The 22,262-nt window shown below is 43.4% G+C and overlaps 1 protein-coding gene across 1 annotated transcript; it reads right to left on the bottom strand.

Annotated features, from left to right (window-relative positions):
• Window positions 1–303: 303 nt before the first annotated feature.
• On the bottom strand, window positions 304–21,866 carry aspm (assembly factor for spindle microtubules; the record flags this gene model as incomplete). The annotated part of the gene is made up of 20 exons (XM_084443818.1): window positions 304–426; window positions 885–3,047; window positions 7,678–7,872; window positions 10,007–10,135; window positions 10,266–10,408; window positions 10,949–11,153; window positions 12,014–12,226; window positions 14,242–14,327; window positions 14,446–14,591; window positions 15,095–15,270; window positions 16,040–16,170; window positions 16,355–16,496; window positions 16,585–16,652; window positions 16,763–17,002; window positions 18,390–18,536; window positions 18,620–18,718; window positions 18,875–18,967; window positions 19,199–20,738; window positions 20,874–21,017; window positions 21,513–21,866. The coding sequence occupies 20 exons, from the start codon at window positions 21,864–21,866 to the stop codon at window positions 304–306; spliced, it is 6,537 nt and encodes a 2,178-aa protein (XP_084299944.1).
• Between the last annotated feature and the right edge of the window lie 396 nt (window positions 21,867–22,262).

The following is a 22,262-nucleotide window of genomic DNA, read 5'->3' as shown; positions in this document are numbered from 1 at the left end:
GTAGTGCTCCTGTATTATGGCTACAGAAGCCCGTTGTCTCTGGAGCTGCCGCCTCTCCACCATCCCACGGTAAAAGGCCTGTTTGGAAAGAAGACCAATATTTTGGTAAATTACAGTAATAGCTTTATTAATTAAATATTTCACATGTGGGTATATTGGTATAAAATAATGAAAATAATGCACAACATCCCATGTGGAGTCGAAAATTGTTTACACACCTGAATAGTGACTGCACTTCTCTTCAGCTTCTGATATCGCTTTAACTCAATGTGACCACGCACTCTGGCCTGTAGCCTTTGGATTTCACTCAAGGTCTTCAGGTATAGGGTTCGCTGATCTCTTTGTGCCCTGAGGGCTCTGTAGTGCCTTTGTAGAGTCAGGGCTGCATGGCGACATCTCAAGAATCTTCTCTGTGCCAACCACATCCTGCAGTGGGATTGCACCCTCACAATGCTGGATCTCACCTTTAAATAACTCCTCCTCTGAATGGCCATGCGCAATACTGACTGGATTTTTACTGCTGCTCGTTTACATTTGGCCAGCCTTCGGGCCATTGTTCCACGGACTGCTGACTGAAGTAACACTGCTGCTTCTTTGATGGCCATGTAATGAATCCTTTCTTTTTGGGTCAGTTTGCAAGACTTGTACCATCTCTGGATCATAATGACAGATGCCTGCATTTTGGTGTAATGTGCTCTGGCCTTGTGTCTTCTAAAGGCAGACTGAATCACCAATGCTGCAGCTCTTTCCTTCAGGTATCTGCAGCGTCTGATACTCATATGCAGGAATGACTGAATCTTCCTGGCTGCTCTAGTCTGTTTTGCAAGGTTTCTTGCCATCATCCCCCTGAATGATGCCTGAATGCATATCACAGCACTTCTGACCTGCTGATATCTCTCCGTTTCAGCATGCCTCTGTCTATGTGCTCTGAACCATTGCTGGAGAACAGCTGCTGCCCGGCACTGCCTTCTGAATGCAGACTGCTGCTTGTGCATCCTGTAGTTGGCCTGAATGACAGTAGCCGCTCGACGCATCTTCGCAACACCACTTCGGACACAATGCCCCCTGAACGCTGCCTGTATGACAACGGCAGAATGTCTCAGTGTCATGAATCTTTCTCTGTCTTGATTCCTTTGAATACATGACCTGTACTGCCTCTGGATGATGATGGCAGACAGTCTCATGGCCTGGAACTTGACTTCCTCCCTGTGCCTTCTGAATGCAGCCTGGATGACAGTGGCAGCTTGATGTTGAAGCCTAATCTCCCTTCTAATTTGCTGACCTCGGTATGTTGCCTGAAGGAGGACTGCAGCGCCCCGCATACGTTGGTAGTGTTGCATGTGCTGTTTCGCTGCCATGGTTGCTCTGTATCTTTGTTGAATGGCAAGGACAGAAGACCTCAAGGCAAGATACTGCATGCGCTCAAGGTGGGCCCTATAACCTCTCTGGATGACACCGGCAGCCTCGTGCCTCTTTCGGATGCTCTGTCTGGATCTCATGCCATGGAAAGCTGCCTGTAACAAGATAACAGCTTTTCTCATTTGTTGGTATTCCTTCAATTGGGCACTTCTCTGTCTCTGAGCTCTGAACCGTTGCTGGAGTACAGCTACTGCCCAGCACTGCCGTCTGAATGCAGACTGCTGCTTGTGCATCCTGTAGTTGGCCTGAATGACAGTAGCCGCTCGACGCATCTTCGCAACACCACTTCGGACACAATGCCCCCTGAACGCTGCCTGTATGACAACGGCAGAATGTCTCAGTGTCATGAATCTTTCTCTGTCTTGATTCCTTTGAATACATGACCTGTACTTCCTCTGGATGATGATGGCAGACAGTCTCATGGCCTGGAACTTGACTTCCTCCCTGTGCCTTCTGAATGCGGCCTGGATGACAGTGGCAGCTTGATGTTGAAGTCTAATCTCCCTTCTAATTTGCTGACCTCGGTATGTTGCCTGAAGAAGGACTGCAGCGCCCCGCATACGTTGGTAGTGTTGCATGTGCTGTTTCGCTGCCATGGTTGCTCTGTATCTTTGTTGAATGGCAAGGACAGAAGACCTCAAAGCAAGATACTGCATGCGCTCAAGGTGGGCCCTATAACCTCTCTGGATGACACCGGCAGCCTCGTGCCTCTTTCGGATGCTCTGTCTGGATCTCATGCCATGGAAAGCTGCCTGTAACAAGATAACAGCTTTTCTCATTTGTTGGTATTCCTTCAATTGGGCACTTCTCTGTCTCTGAGCTCTGAACCGTTGCTGGAGTACAGCTACTGCCCAGCACTGCCGTCTGAATGCAGACTGCTGCTTGTGCATCCTGTAGTTGGCCTGAATGACAGTAGCTGCTCGACGCATCTTCGCAACACCACTTCGGACACAATGCCCCCTGAACGCTGCCTGTATGACAACGGCAGAATGTCTTAGTGTCATGAATCTTTCTCTGTCTTGATTCCTTTGAATACATGACCTGTACTTCCTCTGGATGATGATGGCAGACAGTCTCATGGCCTGGAACTTGACTTCCTCCCTGTGCCTTCTGAATGCGGCCTGGATGACAGTGGCAGCTTGATGTTGAAGTCTAATCTCCCTTCTAATTTGCTGACCTCGGTATGTTGCCTGAAGGAGGACTGCAGCGCCCCGCATACGTTGGTAGTGTTGCATGTGCTGTTTCGCTGCCATGGTTGCTCTGTATCTTTGTTGAATGGCAAGGACAGAAGACCTCAAAGCAAGATACTGCATGCGCTCAAGGTGGGCCCTATAACCTCTCTGGATGACACCGGCAGCCTCGTGCCTCTTTCGGATGCTCTGTCTGGATCTCATGCCATGGAAAGCTGCCTGTAACAAGATAACAGCTTTTCTCATTTGTTGGTATTCCTTCAATTGGGCACTTCTCTGTCTCTGAGCTCTGAACCGTTGCTGGAGTACAGCTACTGCCCAGCACTGCCGTCTGAATGCAGACTGCTGCTTGTGCATCCTGTAGTTGGCCTGAATGACAGTAGCTGCTCGACGCATCTTCGCAACACCACTTCGGACACAATGCCCCCTGAACGCTGCCTGTATGACAACGGCAGAATGTCTTAGTGTCATGAATCTTTCTCTGTCTTGATTCCTTTGAATACATGACCTGTACTTCCTCTGGATGATGATGGCAGACAGTCTCATGGCCTGGAACTTGACTTCCTCCCTGTGCCTTTTGAATGCGGCCTGGATGACAGTGGCAGCTCGATGTTGAAGCCTAATCTCCCTTCTAATTTGCTGACCTCGGTATGTTGCCTGAAGGAGAACTGCAGCGCCCCGCATACGTTGGTAGTGTTGCATGTGCTGTTTCGCTGCCATGGTTGCTCTGTATCTTTGTTGAATGGCAAGGACAGAAGACCTCAAGGCAAGATACTGCATGCGCTCAAGGTGGGCCCTATAACCTCTTTGAATAACCCTGGCAGCTTTGTGCATCCCTTTAACTTTCTTTCTGGTTTGCAATCCACGGAGGGCAGACTGTAAGACAATAACAGCATTCTTCTTAGCATTCAGAGATTGCCTCTCCTTAGTCATATTCTTGTTGGCTCTGTAACGTGCCTGCATTGCATTTGCAGCCCACAGCAGCCTCTTGTAATATGTCCAACTCTGGTGCTTCCGGACATGTGATTGAATAGTAATGGCTGCTGTGCGTTCAGTCTCCAACTGCTGCCTGACTCTCATCCCTCTGTAAGCCCCCTGTAGGGTTATAACAGCCTTGCGCTTCAAATGATAGGTCCTTTTGTCTCTTCTTCCAGTGGCAACAGCTCTGTACCTTTGCTGACAGTGTACAACGGCAGCCTTTAGCGCCAGGAAGATTTTCCTATCCCTACAAGTGAGAAACCACCTCTGAATGACTGTGGCTGATTTGTGCATCGCAGCAACTTCTTGCCGGATTCTATGGCCACGGTAGGCAGCCTGCATCACCACTGCTGCAGACTTCATTTCAGTGTACCGTTGCACCTGTTGATCTCTAAGCCTATTGGCCCTGTAACGCTCCTGTACAATGATCACAGCACACATTGTGGCAAGATAAGCAACCCGCATCTTATACATTCTGAACTGAGCTTGGATGAGAGTTGCAGCTATGTGCCTGTTCCTTAGGTCTCTTCTCACTCTATAACCCTGATATGCAGCCTGTAGCTTCAGTGTTGCCTGCTTCAGTTGTCTGTACTTCTGTTGTTGTGCTTTTCCCACCAAGTGAGCTCTATAGTAACTTTGAAGGATTATAGCTGCACTTTGTAGCAGAACATATCGTCTTTTACATATGAAGGCTCTTACTGATGACTGAATAACAGTAGCTGCCTGCTGTCTTTCCTTCAGCTCTTTCCTTACTCTCATGCCACGGAGCCCTGCCTGCAGTGCGATTACAGCTTTTTTAACCTGAAGATACTCTGTTCGCATTTCCTTGCCTGCCTTGTGAGCTCTGAACTGCTGTTGTATCACCAAAGCAGCTGCCCTTCTTGACCTAAACTGTGACTGTGTTGCATGTCTACGGTAATGAGCTTGAATGACTGTGGCATATTTATGCAGTTTCTCAATCCTCTTCCTTTCAGCTCTCCCTCTCCAGACAGCTTGTATTTTCAGTGCAGAACACCTGAGAGCTACATACTCCTTCCTTGATTTCTCTCCCAACAACTTGGCTCTATATTGCTGTTGGACAATAACTACAGCTCTTTTCAAACTGAAGAATCTCCTTTGGGCCACAAACTTTCTGAACCGTGCCTGGATCACAATTGATGCCTGGTGCTGCGCTTCAATCATCTTCCAAGCCATATGTCTGCGAAACACTGCCTGTATAGTAATAGCAGCACTCTTCATTGTCAGAAACGTTTGTCTCTCTGTCTTTCTCAGCAGAAAGGCCCTGAATCTGCGCTGGATTATGACTGAGGCATGTCTCATCCTCTCCACCTGTTTTCTGACAATGCTTGCCCTGAATGCACTTTGGATGATAGTGGCAGAGTGGTGCTGGAGTTTCAACATCTGAAAGTTGCGCCTCTGTGCTTGACCTCTATACCATGCCTGAACGAGAATGGCACTCTGTCTGATGGCCACATATTTATTTAGGCTCTTGTGCATCCTGAACCAAGACTGAATCTTCAAGGCAGCGGCAGTTCTTTGGTCCATTTTGTCCTTGTACCATATCCGAAAAGCGGTTTGTATCACAGTGGCAGCATGGATCTTCTTCTGCAATCTTTGGGTGGTGCATCTCCGATAGTTTCTCTGAATTTTGACAGCTGCTGTTCTCAATGAGAGATACTTTCCTCGCTCTTTTTTTGCCAGAGTCCAAGCTCTTGTGTGCTTCTGAATCATGGTAGCAGCCCACTGGATTCTTCTGTAGGCAGAAACTGCTCTCTTCATCCGCCAATGGGTTTGGACAACTACAACGTGCGATCTTAAAGTCTGGTATTTTTTCATGGCATTATACCTCCTCCATTGTGCCTGCAAGATCAGAAGCATTTTAATGAATGCACTGTGTGGGCTGAGTGGCAATTAACTTCTACAAAACATGTTAATAAACTCATGACAACACCGGTGTTATAGTTTTAAAGCGTCTGCTCTGCTCAAACCGCACGCATCATGTTTTCTTTGAACGGTTAATTGTGAGCCGAGTGTATCATTACACCCCTGGTGTTCCGGATGTTTTCAAAATGATTTAAAATTTGCAGACCTGTAAAGGCTACATCTGCATTTTTGTCATTTAGCAGGTGTTGCATGGTGTACCGAAATGTAGGTATTTTTTCGATTTTTTATTTTATTTTTTAAACCGGTCCAGTATTAGAATTTCCCAACGTTCAACGTGTCTGTGTAAGTGGTTGAGAGGATGCACCTGTGCCCGTTGATACAGCGTGGGCCTGCCTCTGCCTCAACATGTCTACTGACAACGTGTCATCTTCAGACAATACCTCCACACCCTGTACAAGCTAACAAAACAGACTCCAAAGTCTACTGTGGGACTACTTTGCCTACAGAGCCGATGCCGATAGCAAACCCTCTAGCATAACGAAGCCTTAGCGAATTAGCTAACTGGTTAGGGAATAAGCTAGACTTACAAGTCAGTCTCTAAATGCTGTGCTCAACTAGAGACTGAAGACATTTGTCCAGATTTCGTTGCTAAAAGTGTGTGATCAATGAGAGATTGAATAGAACCTGCATTGCAGAACCAATCCAAAGTCTTTAGGGCAGTCCTTCGTAATGGGGCTGTGAATGTTTTGTTTTGATTCTCCACTCAAGTTAGGGACGAAGATAGGGGATAGACCTAATTTCTGGTAAGGCGGATCCTTAGCCCATTGAAGATGTAGGCAGTGGCTCTGATTGGCTGTTTATTAGCCAAGTTCCATATCCAATTCGGAGGTGAATATCTCCAAAGTCTGGCATTGTGTGATTTGAGGCCAATTTATACTTCGTCTTACGACACTTTTTAAGTGTCGACAGACAGTAATGACATCACTGTCGACACTTATGTGCCGGACAGGGGTCTTGCATCTACCAAACATTCTAATGTCGCAGACGCCGTCACTTTCGTTGCACAGCAGTGATTGGAAAGCTACATAGAAGGCACGTTTGTTGCCATGGATATGCTTTGGCTTCCTTGGTTAGCGGAAATCCTAAAATCCTAAAAGAAAGTACATTTCCTCGCCCATCTCTCGCATCTGTTGAACAAGCAGGTACTCCCCTTCAATTTCTCTTGTTCTGTTGAGTGGACAAATCAACTACCTTTTCTTTTCCTCCTCTCTCACTCTGAACAAAATCAATTTTAAAATCTCTTCCTCCTCCTCTATAATCTCATCTATTTCAGCCACAGGCACCGGTACAGCGGCCATCATTTGCGCAATGTAAACAATGTAACAGCCGAGTTTGATGTTGTCATAGAGACAATCAGCTACGTGACTGCAAGTTACCATGGAGGTGATCAGAGACTTCACTGAAGTATAAATGCCAAATCTCGGTCGACATTTTTTTCCAATGCCTGGCATTTATCAATGCCAGGCCTACCCTTATGCATTGTAATTCCAAAATGTATTAGGCTACTTGGGGGTGTATTGTATCATGTATTAAGCTACATGAGCATTATGCTCCTGGTAAAAAAAAAATATTTCAAAAAGTGATTGGGTTGCTGAAGTAACGTTTAAGTAGCCTGTTGGTAGAATTATGGTTTGTCGACTTGAAACATACATGGACATTGTGCAGGGAAGGTCTATAATAGATCATATAAACATAGCCATAGATTAGCAATTTGCCCTGTATGTATGGAATTATAAATAAATAAATAATTAATCTACAATAACTAATTCATTGTAAATGTATTTTGTACACTCTGTGGGGCTCATGGTTTTGTAACAGCATACTGCATTTCTACAGTACATGTCCCATCGGGTCCTAATGTATTGTGGATATTCTGCTTCTGATCTAGGTATTGAGCATCAAATCAGAATTGTTTCAGTTTCAAGTATCATTTCGGTATCAACTATCGTGATATTAAACTTGATATTGGCATCAAAATAAAAAAATTAATATTGTGACAACACTACAATAAGTACATTTCTCAAGAGTAATTGAACCAACTGTACATTACAGTGAATGTCAGTAAAGCCTTCTGTAAGTGTAATAAGCCATGTCATGTGGAGTCAGGCGGGGGCACCTGTATGTAAAAATTATTGAATAAACGTACTTGGATGGTAGTAGCTGCTATGTTCTTGAGAACCTGGAGTTTGGCCTTTCTCATCAGTGTCAGTGTGTTCCGTGCTGCATAGCCTCTCCAGGCAGCCTGGATACTGATGGCAGCAGAGTGCCGTTTCTCTGTCCTCCGTCTCTGGAGGAAGGGCCTTACAAGCGCCTGGATCTTTGCAGCGGCTGCATTCCTTTCCTAGGACAGATCATTGAACAAGTGCACAGTACAATAAGATAAAACACGCTCAACACACAAATATAAATAGATAGGTTTGCATGTAACGTTAGTCAGGCCAATGTCATTGACAAACGGGACTGTCTTAAGCTTAGCCAATATGTTTGTACTCTGGATGTTCAGGTCAGGAGAACCAGACCAATATATACATTATTCAAAAAGAAAGTGAGAGTAGAAGCAGATGACGAAACTGCTGCAGAGCCAAAGGTAACGTAAAAAAACAACCCTGCGGTAATGTTGGCTTGCTAGCTAGGATAACGTAGCAATAGATGCCAAGTCAATAGCCAAACATATTGCCTATGAATAATTATTATTCAAAAGCTTTTGTCAAAAATAAAGTGGATTGACTAACAGTGAAATGTTTATTTACAACAGGTGAGACGGCTCCTCCAGGCAGGAGAGCCTCTCCAGCCAGCCGCCTCAACCAGCAGTCTCTCAGAGCCAGTGGTGGGAGAGGGACAGAGAGAGAGAGGGACTGACTGACTGTCAAGCAGGAGAGTTTCCTCTCCAGCCAGCAGCCTCAAACAGCAGCCAGCAGTCTCTCAGAGGGACAGAGAGAGAGGGACTGACTGATTCTCAGATGGCAGGAGGACAGGTAGAGGCAGCAGGGCAGGTAGCTCCCTCACTCATCATTCTCTCTCTCTCACATACACTGTTAGTGTCAGAGGCTCTTTAGATAGTAGGAGGGAGGGAGAGGGTGGGAGATATTAGACCAGTGAGATGTCCAGACCATCTGCCCTGGTGTGCAGCAGCTGTTAGTGTCAGAGGGGAAGCCTCGTTCAGACTGCATGATTGCCATCTCTGAGGGATCTCTATTAGATGATGGCCAGCTGACTCTTTTTAGCAAGTGCAGTCATTTCAGCTTCCACTGGCACATTTCCCCCCCAGATTTTTTTTTTTTCAGAACTGATATTTTTTTAAGGGCTCATGTCCCGCAGTATGTTGTATTAAATAGTGTTTTGTACAGTAGATGGAAATGTGGTCTTTGGCACATTGAGTTGTTTGTCAGGGTGTTACCTGTATTTTCATTTTAAAAGACTGGGCACGACACAATGTTATTTAATATTGATTTAGTTATTAAAGTCCCGTCTCGTTTACCATGATTTGTGTATGACTACTTCTTTGCCATCCCCTTTCATAACTAAATGTGGTCCTATGATTCAATTGCTATGCCTTCTTGATTTTGCTCTCAAAGTGTGTCAAATTGATGCATTTAAATTAACAATGTTAAAACATTTCTCCGGGGGGTGCATGCCCCCGGACTCCCCTAGACGGTCGGAGGTCCACCCCCCATACCTGCGGAGAATTTTATTCACAAAAAAAAAAGGGCAGGAGTGCTCGGAAGTTCAGACAGGTGTGATGAAGGTGCTATTTGGTTGGGAAGTTACTTTTCTTTGAAGGAGATAATATTTTTTGAAGTATCTACTCTTGTTTGGGTTATGATTTGAAGTGTCTACTTTTTGGGCAAACTTGTAAACATTGAATATAGTTTAAGTTCATCCTATGTTATTACCCGCTAGGCTGTTTTTTGTGTCTCCAAATTTCCAAAATTAAATCAACTATAGTATCCACTAAGATACTATAGCTCAAACTCGTAAATCGGCTGTTTGATTGTTATAATGCAGGTCTCCAGATTGCAAACGTTTTGGTCGCATATGCGAACAAAATTGAATCTGTGCGACCTCAAAATATAATTGGAAGCATTGGTGCAAGTGAAAAAACAGATCGGAAGCATACTTTGTGGCAATTTTTGTCAAAACATCAAAGGACACCAGTGACCACTCAGTGAGTTTCCTGTCTTTGAAAACGAGAGTTAATGGTGTTCTGTCTATGCACCTATGGATACGAGTGTGTTAGCAGCTACGGGCTATATCTCGAGAATGCACCGTTTGACGAAACTTTGATGTCAGCCGTTGTATATGATCGTAAATAACCCTTTAACATGGCTTAGAATGCAAAATTCCGAACTTATCCTTTAACATGGGTGCCAAAACAAAACTGGCTCTGCTTTGTGGTGCTTTCGCATTCGGCCTGAACCTGGGGTAAGTGTAGAGACAATCAATGATTGATGCCTGAAATGGTTTGAGAAATGTACCTGGAAAAGTTCTAGATCCTTCCTAAGCCTGTACTTTCTCCAAGCACTCTGAATGACACGGGCTGCTCGGGTTTCATTTCTGAGGTCCAGAAGACGAGCACACAGGAACGACAGGTAAGACATTACCACCTGGAAGACAACAGTTAAAATTACATTCTGACCAAATCTAATTGTGCAGCACAGGGACATTTTGTAGATTTAGGGAAAATATCCATGCAATTGCAATATACAGCCTTGGGGAAGTCAGTGCCTTTCTCACTTTCTCATTGGGTATTGTGTTCGACATGTCAGCTGGGTTGATCATAGCAGGGACTCCTCCAAGGAAAGACACTGCACTGTTGACCAATCTGTAGTTATTCTTCTCATTCTCCAGAAGCTCTTTGAATTCCAAAGTAGGTGATTCTGGGCCTTTAAAAATAAGATTAAACACTATTCAGTTCAACCATTGTGCATGTACCCGTCACATTCTTAAGCCTCTTACTGTTGTTTTGGCTCATCTCCTGCATTGTGTATAAACCAAAATGTGACCGCCACTGGAGGTTTTGTCCTGATGTAAGGCAAGGTCTTTTTTTTTTTTTTTTTACAGATTATGAAAGTATCAATTGAAAGCTTTCAAATGACGTGCCATGCATCGAAATCTGCAAATATTTGAACATATGCTTCTTTGAATGTTGGTACACCTGAAATCGCTAAGCAGAGAAAAGGGGCTTCAAAGATTCATAGCTTTTCACACTTCTCACAGGACATGGATTTTAACTGTTTGTTATACTGAGTGGGTTCTTCAAAGCTTCACTTTTTGTAATATGAAAAGAAAGGAAAACAGGAAAAAGAAAAAAAACATTCTCCTCTAACGCATTTTGAGGACTGCCTACATCAGGACCAAGCCACCAGTGGCGGTCACAAATGTGTTAAACGACAAATGTGGGTGTTAACCAAAATTACCATTTTGTGTAGTAGGCCAAGTGTCAAAAGAGTTCTCAGAGTCACTGGATGAGCAATTGAGTTCAACTTTGCCTCGCACAGAGCACTCCACAGTCTGAGAGGTGCTCCGACTGATGCTCTCCTCTGGGAGATGGCTGGGATGATAGTGGTGGATGAGGTAGCAAAGGACCCGACCATCTGAGAAAGATACTGTGAAGTTCTCCACCTGCAAACATCCAGGAGCACATTAGACACCTTTAATGTAATATTGCTAGCAAAAATAGTTGCTGTAACTCAAGTATGGTAAAAATGTGGACTATTTTCTTTGCTATGGTCAAGTCAGCTAAAAGGGAACCTAGACTGACAGGTTCTAAGGAGCAAAAACTGTCAACTTGATCCATTATTTACAGTTAATTAGCTACACCCCTCACTCCTTTTTTGCCAACAATAGAAAGCTCAAGGTGTCTCAAAAATGAAGCATCTCCAACTTTACTATTATAGTGAAAGTCTGACCACATTTCAAGACCGAACAACAGATTAAGCTCTTCAACATGCACAGTAACCCACAAGAGTAGCCTGGGACGACAAAATGCAGTTACACTGAAATGCAGTTGACATCGTGAAGAACGATGTTTCTGAAATGCATGTAATAACTACAGTATTATGACTTATTCATTTGAATCTACATTAAACTAAGCTATTCCACAGATTGTAAAATTTGAATTTTTATTTTCGAAGATATTGGGCTACTGTCCAATGTTTTCTCACCACACCGGCAGCCATGTTTCACATCACTGCCTCAATTTGTAAAGCATTGTGTGAGTTATCAACCCCAGTTTCAAGTCAGCATGTGAAAACCCTGAATTTGGAGGGCTGTTTGAACGTCCACTATCCCTCAATATGCCCCCTAGCCCTAGAAGCTAAAGGGAATCGGACACTACCCTACACAGAAACACACAAAATGTAGGGGTAGGGCCAACAGCTAGAGCTAAGAGGGAGTATTGGGATTTGGTCTAATAGGCTACATTGTGTTGTTTATGCAAAATACAACATGCTCAAGCTATAAAGAAGCTATATACAACTTACCCTCAAGTTGTAGAACTCACAGACTGCATTGACCCATTCCATCAGCAAAGTGATCTTTTGGCTGCTGTGCTCAAATGGTGTCCAAGATTTTGACACCTTCTGCTGAACACCCTGGTCAGCCCTCAGCGATGCCAGTTTCTGTTTGGTACTCCAGGTGCTTTTCAAGAACCGAATCTCCTCTCTGAGTTGCTCCTCGTCCAAAAGCACCTCCACCTACACAAGGTGTTAACATTCGAGACATTGGTAAAATAGGAAACTTAAAATTTAATTTGGGAATTACAGCAGCAACAAGGTACCAAATAGATCAAGAGTAAAGAATATACATAAGGTGTGTGTGGGGTGGAAGGGCTCAGGCACTGTGGCTCCTGGCACAAAAATCACCGTCTTGCACCTAGGAGGAATGAGCCTGCGGCTAAAGTTGCACCCCATTTGACTTAAGTGTAGGTGTGGTCATCATACTAAGCTGATCTATAGTCCAATAACCTGGCTTCGCCATCCTGATCACACAAGCTTACATTTTGTTTCTCTCCGCAGGTTAGTCTGGCCATGATCCCAATTTGAGTTCCAATGGCAAATATTTGCGATGCCAATCACAACCGTTTATCCAATATTAGGGGTGTCACGATTTTGATTCAAAATCAATTTTCTTGAAATAGGTGTTCAATTTAGATCGAAATCAAAAGCAGGATCACGATTCAATTCTCCAGGTATTTTTCTTCCTCTTTTTCCTCCTTTCCTGCCCGTGCGCCAGAAAAATCAGGTAATGCAGGTAAAAAGTAACAAGAGTAACGTTTATCTATTTGACCATTTCCCATAAGATAACTGTGTTTTTGTTTGAGACAATCTAGTTTGGAAAGGTAGTTAAAGGTTGTTGTTTGAATGAGCTCCAGCTCCAGCACGCATGCACAGAGTGCAGACCAGCTTGCCGGAGCAAGCGGGGAAAGAGTTTATAAAGATCATATTACAGAGGCAACAGACCAAGGATGTGAAAACCACAACAAGCCCTCGCTCTATGGAAGCACAACTAGCGATTCATAAAAATAGATTGATGAAAACAACCGTTTCGCGGTAGAAAATACATTTTTTTAGAAGCTGCATTCTCGGTGCCCCCTCCGCCGCCATTACATGGATATACTTGGCTCACGCTGGATTTTAAATTTCTTCTACAGGCCTCCGAATTACACCAAAGTTATCTCGGTGAGTCAAACGTCTTATAATATGCCGTAAATAAGGTCTAGGTTGTCGAAAAAGAGTCTACCCCAGCAAACATTGCCTTTGCCCTTTACATCTGTAGCATAATTGTTTTATTATTATTTTACTATGTCGAATGATTTGCCTTGTGCTGCGCGCACCATTGCATTCCTGTACCCTCATTTATTTAATGTCTTTCGTTTGATAAAAACGAATAATGTAGGCCACAACTAGGCTACACACATAGGATATAGATAAAATGTAGTGTAAAACTAAATTTAAAAAACAGCGGTAAAACCGCAGACCGCGGTTGAAATCTATCAATTTGAACCGCTCAGGATAATTCCTAACCGCGACAGCCCTACTTGTTAGTTAACATTAGGTGTGTTTGAGATAATTTCATAGCTGCATGATGGTATTATTCAAAAGGTTTAGTACTAGCTAAACATTAGCTACCCTAGCTAATGTTTGTGTTGGCTACTTGGCTCTTGTTTGTGTGACATGTAAATTATGTGTAGTAATTCATTAGCTACATAATTTCTAATGTTGATACAATAATCTCGTCTACATAACAGCTATTGTAAGGTATATTTTTTGCATTCTTTTCATTTTGCTCTCTGCATTCTCCTCAATTTTGCTGATGATCCACACACAAGGTCTTATTTCTTATTTCTGTTGATAGTTTTGTACATCAGTAAAATGTAGCATCAATAAAATGTGATGCTCCTCATCCCTCCCTGACAGAAGCGAATGCAGATCATCTCAACGTAGCTACGCAAATGCTCACACTTTGAGCCTCTGACTAAAGATACGATTGGCTCATTGAGCTGCACGTTGTATTGTGATATTGGCCGGGTTTCCCGATAAAGAACCTTCTTAAGGAACCCTTCTTAAGCAACCCTTTGCATGGGAGTTAAGAAGTACTTTGGAGTTAAGTGCTTCTTAACGCGTTCTGGAAACCCGGCCATTTGCAGTTCTTTGTGATTGGCAGTGATAAAAAACAATCTTTAAAAATGAACACAAGGCATGAAACATACCTGGAAGACAAATATTATCTTCCAAAGGAGACTCAACGTCTTCTCCCTGTGTCCATCCACAATATCTCTGGAATCAATGACAGCACCTGGAGAAGACAGCCCACCTGTTAGCTTATCAAAGAGCATTTTCACCTTTCCCCCCGTTTTTTCCCCACCTCATGGGTATGGTTAAGTGCTGACGATTCTCTCCAATAGGACAATTACCATGCTCGTCCATGAGGTCAACACCTTTGGCTCTTAGCACCTGCAGGGCTATGTCTACGTTGTGGACTTTCTGCAGACGGCTGATGGAAGGCATTCTTAACTTGCGAGAAAGGCTCCAGTTCTGCATGAACAGCTCCATCACTCGTCTGAAAGTGAACACGAATTAGGACACACTTGGGAGTGAGACATATCCACCTCACAGTTGCATAAAATGAGGGAAAGTGTCACATTAAAGTCGCACAGAAATGGATGTTTGAGATCATCCAACTTCCGTAGTTTGACGTATTTTCGATGCAAACAAGCTATGAGGGTGGGACAATGTTTAGAGAATTTGATTGGAACATTGACAAGTGGACGGGTTTTAAGAACTTTAGACAGATTCGATAGAAGTATAGTGTTTATTGACGGGAGGATGTCGTGAGATTGGCCTAAAATCTAAGGTACCTGTTGTCGTAATTGCACGTGACCTACCGTTTTCCAGGAAGTAAGAAATTATATACTTTGATATAAGATTACAACAAAAGTTGAATTTGGTATTTTTTGGCATACATCATTGAATAGGTGAACACCATGACCAATTATGTGAACCAGAATGGGACAAAATGCTTTTTTCATTTCTGTGCGACTTAAATTTTTTAATTTGACTTACACTAGTCGGATTCCACATTTCAAGTCAACTGCCAAGTTCTCCACAGCATAGTTGAACTCATCCAGTGGAGTCTGCACATGGGAGACTGCTAATCCCAGGTATCCAAGGTGTCGAGAGAGGATTCCCTCCCCGCTAAGAAAGTCTCTTGAGAATGCTAGGAGCAGGTCCTTGCTTGTCTGTAATGAATAGGCAAGGCAAAGCAAGTTTATTTGTATAGCACATTTCAGCAACACGGCAATTCAGTGCTTTTCATGAGACATTAAAAGGACCATAGCGGTCTAAATATGATTTGATCTACTTAAACTAGTCACCCAATATACAGTATATCACATTACCGCAATCTATTTTCCAAAGTAAAGCTCACGTTAAAAGATATTAGCATTTTTGTGTTCGACTTACATTTCAAAAGTTGAACGTGGTGGTTTCAAAACCTTTTTTTTTTTTTTTTTTTTTTTTATTGTTGCTTCGTTGCGCTGACAAACTTGCCCGGTTAGTTTCAAATAATTTTCAGTAGTTATTATTTTTGTTTTAATCCTATTTGTGCAGCCTGTCAACAGTCACCAAGCTCTGAAGTCATCCTTTAAACACCATAGGTCGAAACAACAGCTAACTTGTAAACAGTACTACCTTCACCGAACATACAACAAACATCTCTTAACGCTGTAAACCTCCGCACACTGCAGCACAGATGAATTTCGTAGAGGTTTACAGCGTGAAGAGATGGTGGTTGTATGTTCGGTTGCAGGAAATTGCAGGAAAAATAAAATACAGGAATAAAAGTTAGAGTTCCTTGTATGAATGAATAATTATTTGATTTAATAAAAAGCAGCGGCAAAAAGAAAAGTCATCAATGCTGCTTTTGCATGTTTGGTTTTAAAGAAATTCTAAACAATAAAACCGTAAAAGGTGACTGAAGCACAACCTCTGGGCCTACTGTTGCCCTACCTTGAACTCTGCATCCATGCAGAACAAACAGGGATCATGTTCAATCATCCTGGACTCCTTAGCCTTGTCCAGAAAGCATACCAACAAGAGCAGCTTCTTCAGAGTGAAGCGAGACAAGGCTTCCTCATGGCCTAGTGAACAAACAATAACAATCAATGACCTTGCATAAAGGTCTACACAAAGTAATTTATACTGTGGAAGTAACTTGCTGAACTAGTGTGTACGCGCACGCACACACAATTCGCAAGTGGAAATTGCAAAATCAAAAATAGATTGTGATGTGCTTTACTTTGTGGAAGGTAGCTGGTAAATTACCATCTTTGTATAGATGAGGTACTTTGGCATGTCTGAATTCGGCAGCAATGTCAGGATTCCAGAGCATGCGCCACAGAATGAACTTGGCTAGACCTGTGACATCACTGTTGCTCTCCAATGAAATCATCTCTCCATATATGGTCTGAAAAAAGTAATGTATTTAATGAATCATGTATTTCATTGACCACTTATAGAACAAGGGGCAAATATGTGAAAGATCATGAAAATACCTCAAGACCAATTCGCAACCAAAGGGGATTGTAGGAGAGAAGCCAGGTGAGGACTTTTTGCCGTTCCCCTACAATATAAAAGGACAAACCAGTTAAAGTTTAACTCATCCAGTGGTTTGCACCAAAACTTCATAATCCCATTAATTGTAAATTGTCAAACAATAGCTAACATACATACCTATGTCCTTCCAAAGATGGCGGTCCCTGCGCACCAACAGCCTCTTGGCCTCTATCTCCAGCTCCAGCCTCTGTATGGCTTTGACCATGGCATCAGATGTGAAGAGATGACAGGCGGAACGACGCAACCGGTTCAATCGCCGGCGAGCTGTGTATGTACTGAGGGACATCTCGTCTTTGGTGGGAGCCTTGGGGACACTGGACTTATCGTCGCTGCCCATTGCGAGAGATACAGCATTCACTAAACACACAAAGAGGAGATCGCTGTCAGCCATTTTTAAAAGTATATTATAGAGTGCATACATGTCACCGCATGCCTACCATTTGTTTCATTACATTCATGTTAATATACCAAAATGAGTATGAAGTGCAGCTGGCTCACTCCTGTGCTGGCTACCTAGCGCTAACGTTGGCCACTGAGGCCTGTTACTCTTCTGGGGTCGTATTAGGAAACAATGTTAGACAATCACTATAGGTCCTCCGAACTAGTGCTAAAAATATCTGAATATATGTGAGTATCCTCTAAAAATAAGTCACAAAACTATTCAGACCCACCTTTACGAAGGAATGGGGAGAATAATTTACCTAACAGAAAAGGCGGGGTTGACCTAATTGCTAAGCATGACAATCTGCCTCACGAACACCCTTGCTGACTGACTGTAGATGTGAGGCTACCTGTCTAGTGTGTCAGTGAGTCATCATGCAGAGAAATAGCCTTTATAGGGTAATAGGGTATTTAGTTAGAAATGGACTGAAATGGAGGTTAAACAATGTAGGCTAGTAGCTTTTAATTATAGGTCTATTTAAACGTGCATAGTCAAATTTGAAATGCCTCCTTATATTTCTTACATGACAAAACAATTATTGACATAATGAGTCTATAAAATAGACAACATTTTATCCATATTGTTATAATATGGCTAAAATTAATCATCTTTTAGTCAAGTGGAAATGAAATGAACCGTTGGACTATTTGGGCACTGGAGAAGGCATAGTTTGGGTTATGATTCAAAACGATGCTGACTGATGGCTGTGACAGTTCCAAATTATCACCACTGCACTACCATTTCCCTATGGCCAAATAGCGTAGTTGCCACTTATCTTCAGTGTTATGGGATTGCTTTGGTTTGTTAGAGAGGGAATCCCTCACCGGCTCCATAATAACAAAATACCCTCCCAAATGAATCGGTACTTCCTCATCAATTTGTTATGTTGCAAACATCTCGCCAATTGCCATGCAGATTACATGCGGCAGCCATTCCCCTTGCTTTAGGAATTATTCTAGCTTCTCTACCACTCCCAAATTTTCCTGGGTTTAGGAGCTATCTTAATGCTAAAATGCTATGCAAATTTAATTCAGACCAATCTTTTATAATGTGAAACTCCCACTTCACAAGTATGTTCTTAATTTCACCATTTTAGATCTTTTGTGAATATTGCCTCTGATGTCATAAAATGACACATTATGGTTAATGCAGTGCCAGTAACAGTCGCCAAACATCAGGGAGAGTAACATTAGATTGTGTTGCTAAAATTATGTGGATATTTTAGTATGAAACCTCATCTTTAACAATTGCATTGTGCTAATGTAAAAAGGGGAGCATAGAATTCCTAAATATTGTTATTACCCTTAGTGACCTCAGTGTTGACCTTGAAGTCATCTGGGGTGAGGACATAGTTCATCCACCAGGTGAAACCCCTTTCCTGCTTCTCAATCCATCTCTCGTCATAGAACATGTTCTTTGCAGCAAAAGGCATTGGGTGTCTCGGTATGGCTGCAAGAAACAAGAGCTATAGGTTACATACCACTGAAATAAGCAATAAAACCATGCTGTAATACAAAATATGTATCACACACCTGATTGTGTGGGCTTAGTGAAGGTCAGTTTAGACTGTGCCACTGCAACCTTTGTTGTCTTGACAGAAGAGGTACCAAATGACTTCAAGCATTGTGCACCTATGATCAAGCGAGTAAAATATTTTTTACCAGTGAAATACTATTAACCATGACATAAAATAGGCTTTAAACACCTGTGCCCAGCTAAGCAATGATATAAGTTGAATCTGTTTTTGAGTCACATTAAAAAAGGAGGGGAAATTAAAGTAAACGTACCCTGTGCAGCTCTCACACTTGACTGTTTGGCTTGAGCAAGGGCCACAGACTTTGTGGCTTTCTGGGAAGATGCAAAACTAGAACGCACAGAGACTGAAAAACAAAGCACATAAGATCTCAGTAACAAAAGAATATTGTGAGTGGTACATTTCTGAATAGGCTCAATATATACACACACACACGCATATAAATAAAATATTAATATATGCAAATAGGAATGGGATACATGAATATATAAATTGTATAACATGTTTATATATATATATAAATGTGTCTCCCATTCACATGAACAGATTCAATTCAATTCCAGTGGGCAGTCCTTACCCAAGTCAGATCCTTTCTTCTTACCCACTGTTCTCAACTGTAGTCTTAATGAGGCACTCCTCTTCTGTTGTGTTGCTCTCATCGGATCATTCACCAGTGTAGACACCCTGCACCTTTTCACCTGAACTGTTTTCTCAGCATCCTCCACTTTTTCAACATTCATCAAAAACTCATCACTTTTCCTCTTCTTGTTTCGTACCATCACATCAAACTGACTCTGGCTGTGGACAGGAAACGAGTCTGGCTGGACAGAGACGGGGACTGAAGCCCACTCAGACAGGGCAACTCCTTGAGTCAGCTCATTCTCTCCAGGGTTTTCGGGGGTGGGTGGGACCCTGAGCAGAGGAGGGCTGAGAGAGAAGGTAACTGGAACGGGGTGATCACTGAAAGGAGTCAGGCTGATGGGTGTCAAGTCTGGGGCCCAGTGTCTGACCTCAAACAGTGAGCTAGTGATACTGGAATTGCGTTGTTCATCTGGACAAATGTCTGAGTCAATCACAGGAAGGCCTGGAGTGCCTGGGCTTGATTGAGAGTGGTTCCCGCCATCTGGGACCTCTAAAGTTTTCTCCAGGAGCATTCGCCTTGAGGTTTTGATTTTCCTCTCAACCTGACTTATCTCTTGAACAGGTGCTGCTTTACTCTTGATCACTGTAGCAGAGGTGAAGGGAAGCTTCTTGACTTGAGGGATGCCTCCTTCCACAGCTAGGGGGGAGCAACTGGGGGGAGCAACTGGGTCATCAAGTTGGCAAACTGTCGGTTTTGGTTTGATGAAGAAGGTTAGTCTTGGATGTGTAGGATCTGATTCACTGGGGCCATCAGGCAGTTCTTCGAGACTTGAGTTATCAGTGGCACAACCCACATCTCCATTTTCCAACTCCAAAGAGTCTGAGAATGCAAAACTAGAGCATGCCTTCGGGGGGTTAGCATTGATAGATGAAGTCAGATCGGACTCAATCAAGGCCAATGCATCTCTCACAGATAGAACCGGAGTTCCAGGCAATGCTGTGTCACTAGCTAAAGGTAAAGCATTGACAACAACAGGGCTTGGCATGGACTCGATGCGAGGCACCGCGTTTTTAAATCTATCTGGTGTGCCCACAGGTGAATGTGTCCTGTTCAGTACTCTTGTGATGTCCCTGTGTTCCGGTGTGCCACCGGGTCCACAAAAACCAGCTGCTGTATCAGATGAATCAATAATCTCAGCAGGAGGCACAAGGAGAACAACTGGACTATTTTCATCACTGTTGCTCTGATCCAGTAATACCTGGGATCTTTGCCTATAGACCAGTGGTGGGAAGCTTTGCGGTTGCTCCAATTGCCGTGAGTAATTATCAATTGGACTTCGGGTCTGTCTGACTGCCACTTCTTCATTGAGAGAGGAAAGCGGGCTACGAACATTTTCCCGCTTGTACTGTGGATTTCGAGAGACATGAAAAGTCTTGTTGGAAGCCTTTTTCAATGAGGATGCTGTTTTCTTGCCTCTGGGAGGAGTTGAGAGATTAGCTCCCTTCTTGTTCTTAATTGAGTCCCATAAACTCTTCTGAAACACAAGGAACAATTGTAGCTAGAACACCCATCTTAAGTCTAGGTCATGTACCAACCTTTAGATATACAGAATATCATAAGCATAGCATTTCCGGTTTAACTAAATGTAAAATGTTTTTGACTACGTTACCTTTTTCTTTTTGGGTGCTTCTGCTCTGCCGAGCAGAACTGCTTGATGTCTAACCACACCATTGACCAGGAAAACGATCAGCTCTCTAACACCCCCTTCCTCTATTGGGGTCCACGTTATTGTTAAATCGAAACAGTCTCCAGGCTGTGGAATATAATGGGAAGAACACAAAAGTAAGAGGTCTAACGTGAATGATAGATCAAACATTAGATAGCTAACGTTAGTAACTATAGCAAACACGTCTCCATGATGTTAGTTGCACCAACCAGCCGTGGATCATCATGAGAGACGTGAGAAGCTTCCAGAGAAGTCTCACGTTAGCTTTGCTAGGTTTAGTAGACTACCATTATTCATCACATCTCATGCAATGGCAGCCAGATATAGTAAGTATATGTTGAGTAACGTTAGCATGTGTCTAGCTAGCGCACTGCTAGGCAAGCCAGGTCCCAGCTAGCTGATGCTTCCTTGCTAGGTGCCTAGCGTGGTTCCCTGGTTAGTCACCTAGCTATAGCGTGGTTCCTTGGTTAGTAACCTTGCTACCTTGCTAGGTTCCTAGCGTGGTTCCCTGGTTAGTAACCTAGCTGATGTGACCTAGCGTGCTTCCCTGGTTAGTAACCTAGTATAGCTTCGCTTCCTCACCGGGATGTTGAATCTGCTCTGACCCACGGAGAAGCCTCTGGTGGATGCGATCCTGTCCACGGTGACCTCGGTTCCTCCCTCGTCTGACTGGTTCTGGATGCGCAGGACGGTGGATGTAGAGGAACCCAGCTGGTTCTGGGTGGATGTAGAGGAACCCAGCTGGTTCTGGGTGGATGTAGAGGAACCCAGCTGGTTCTGGATGCGCAGGAGGGTGGATGTAGAGGAACCCAGCTTCACGGATCCAAACGTGACAAAAGGAGCCCTGGAGAACTGAGACAAACTCAGAACTGGAAGAGAACAATTCTCTTTGTCACCGGAAACTCCCGATATGTCTTCTTTCTTAAGCCGAGACATTTTGGAAAAATAACTAGCTACTGCTATCTGTCTTATTCACAATGCAGCTTCACGTTAGTCAACTACAACTTCACACGGGTAACTGACCAACTCCTCTCATTCCGCTGTATTATGCTTTGAATTTGGTCTGAGTTTGAAGTTTAGCCAATCGCAGCGTAGGAGATCTGCCTCATCTACCAATCACAGCGTAGGCCATCTGCCTCATCCTCCAATCGCAGCGAGGTAAACAATACGTAGCCAATAGAAAGATTCTAGCGTGTTTAAACTGTTGCAGGAAAGCACATCGGCCACCAGGCGCATGCGCAAAGCAGTGAGAAACCTCCCAGGAAACGGCTCTGCAGCAGCAGTTTGGACTATGCTATCAGTGGTTTACATTTAGGATACATAGTAATAATA

The sequence above is a fragment of the Borostomias antarcticus genome (genome assembly GCF_949987555.1).
Source record: "Borostomias antarcticus genome assembly, chromosome: 10".
NCBI classification, from domain to species: domain Eukaryota; kingdom Metazoa; phylum Chordata; class Actinopteri; order Stomiiformes; family Stomiidae; genus Borostomias; species Borostomias antarcticus.
Note: the sequence above shows the minus strand (reverse complement) of the source record. Positions and strands in the feature narration are given on the sequence as shown.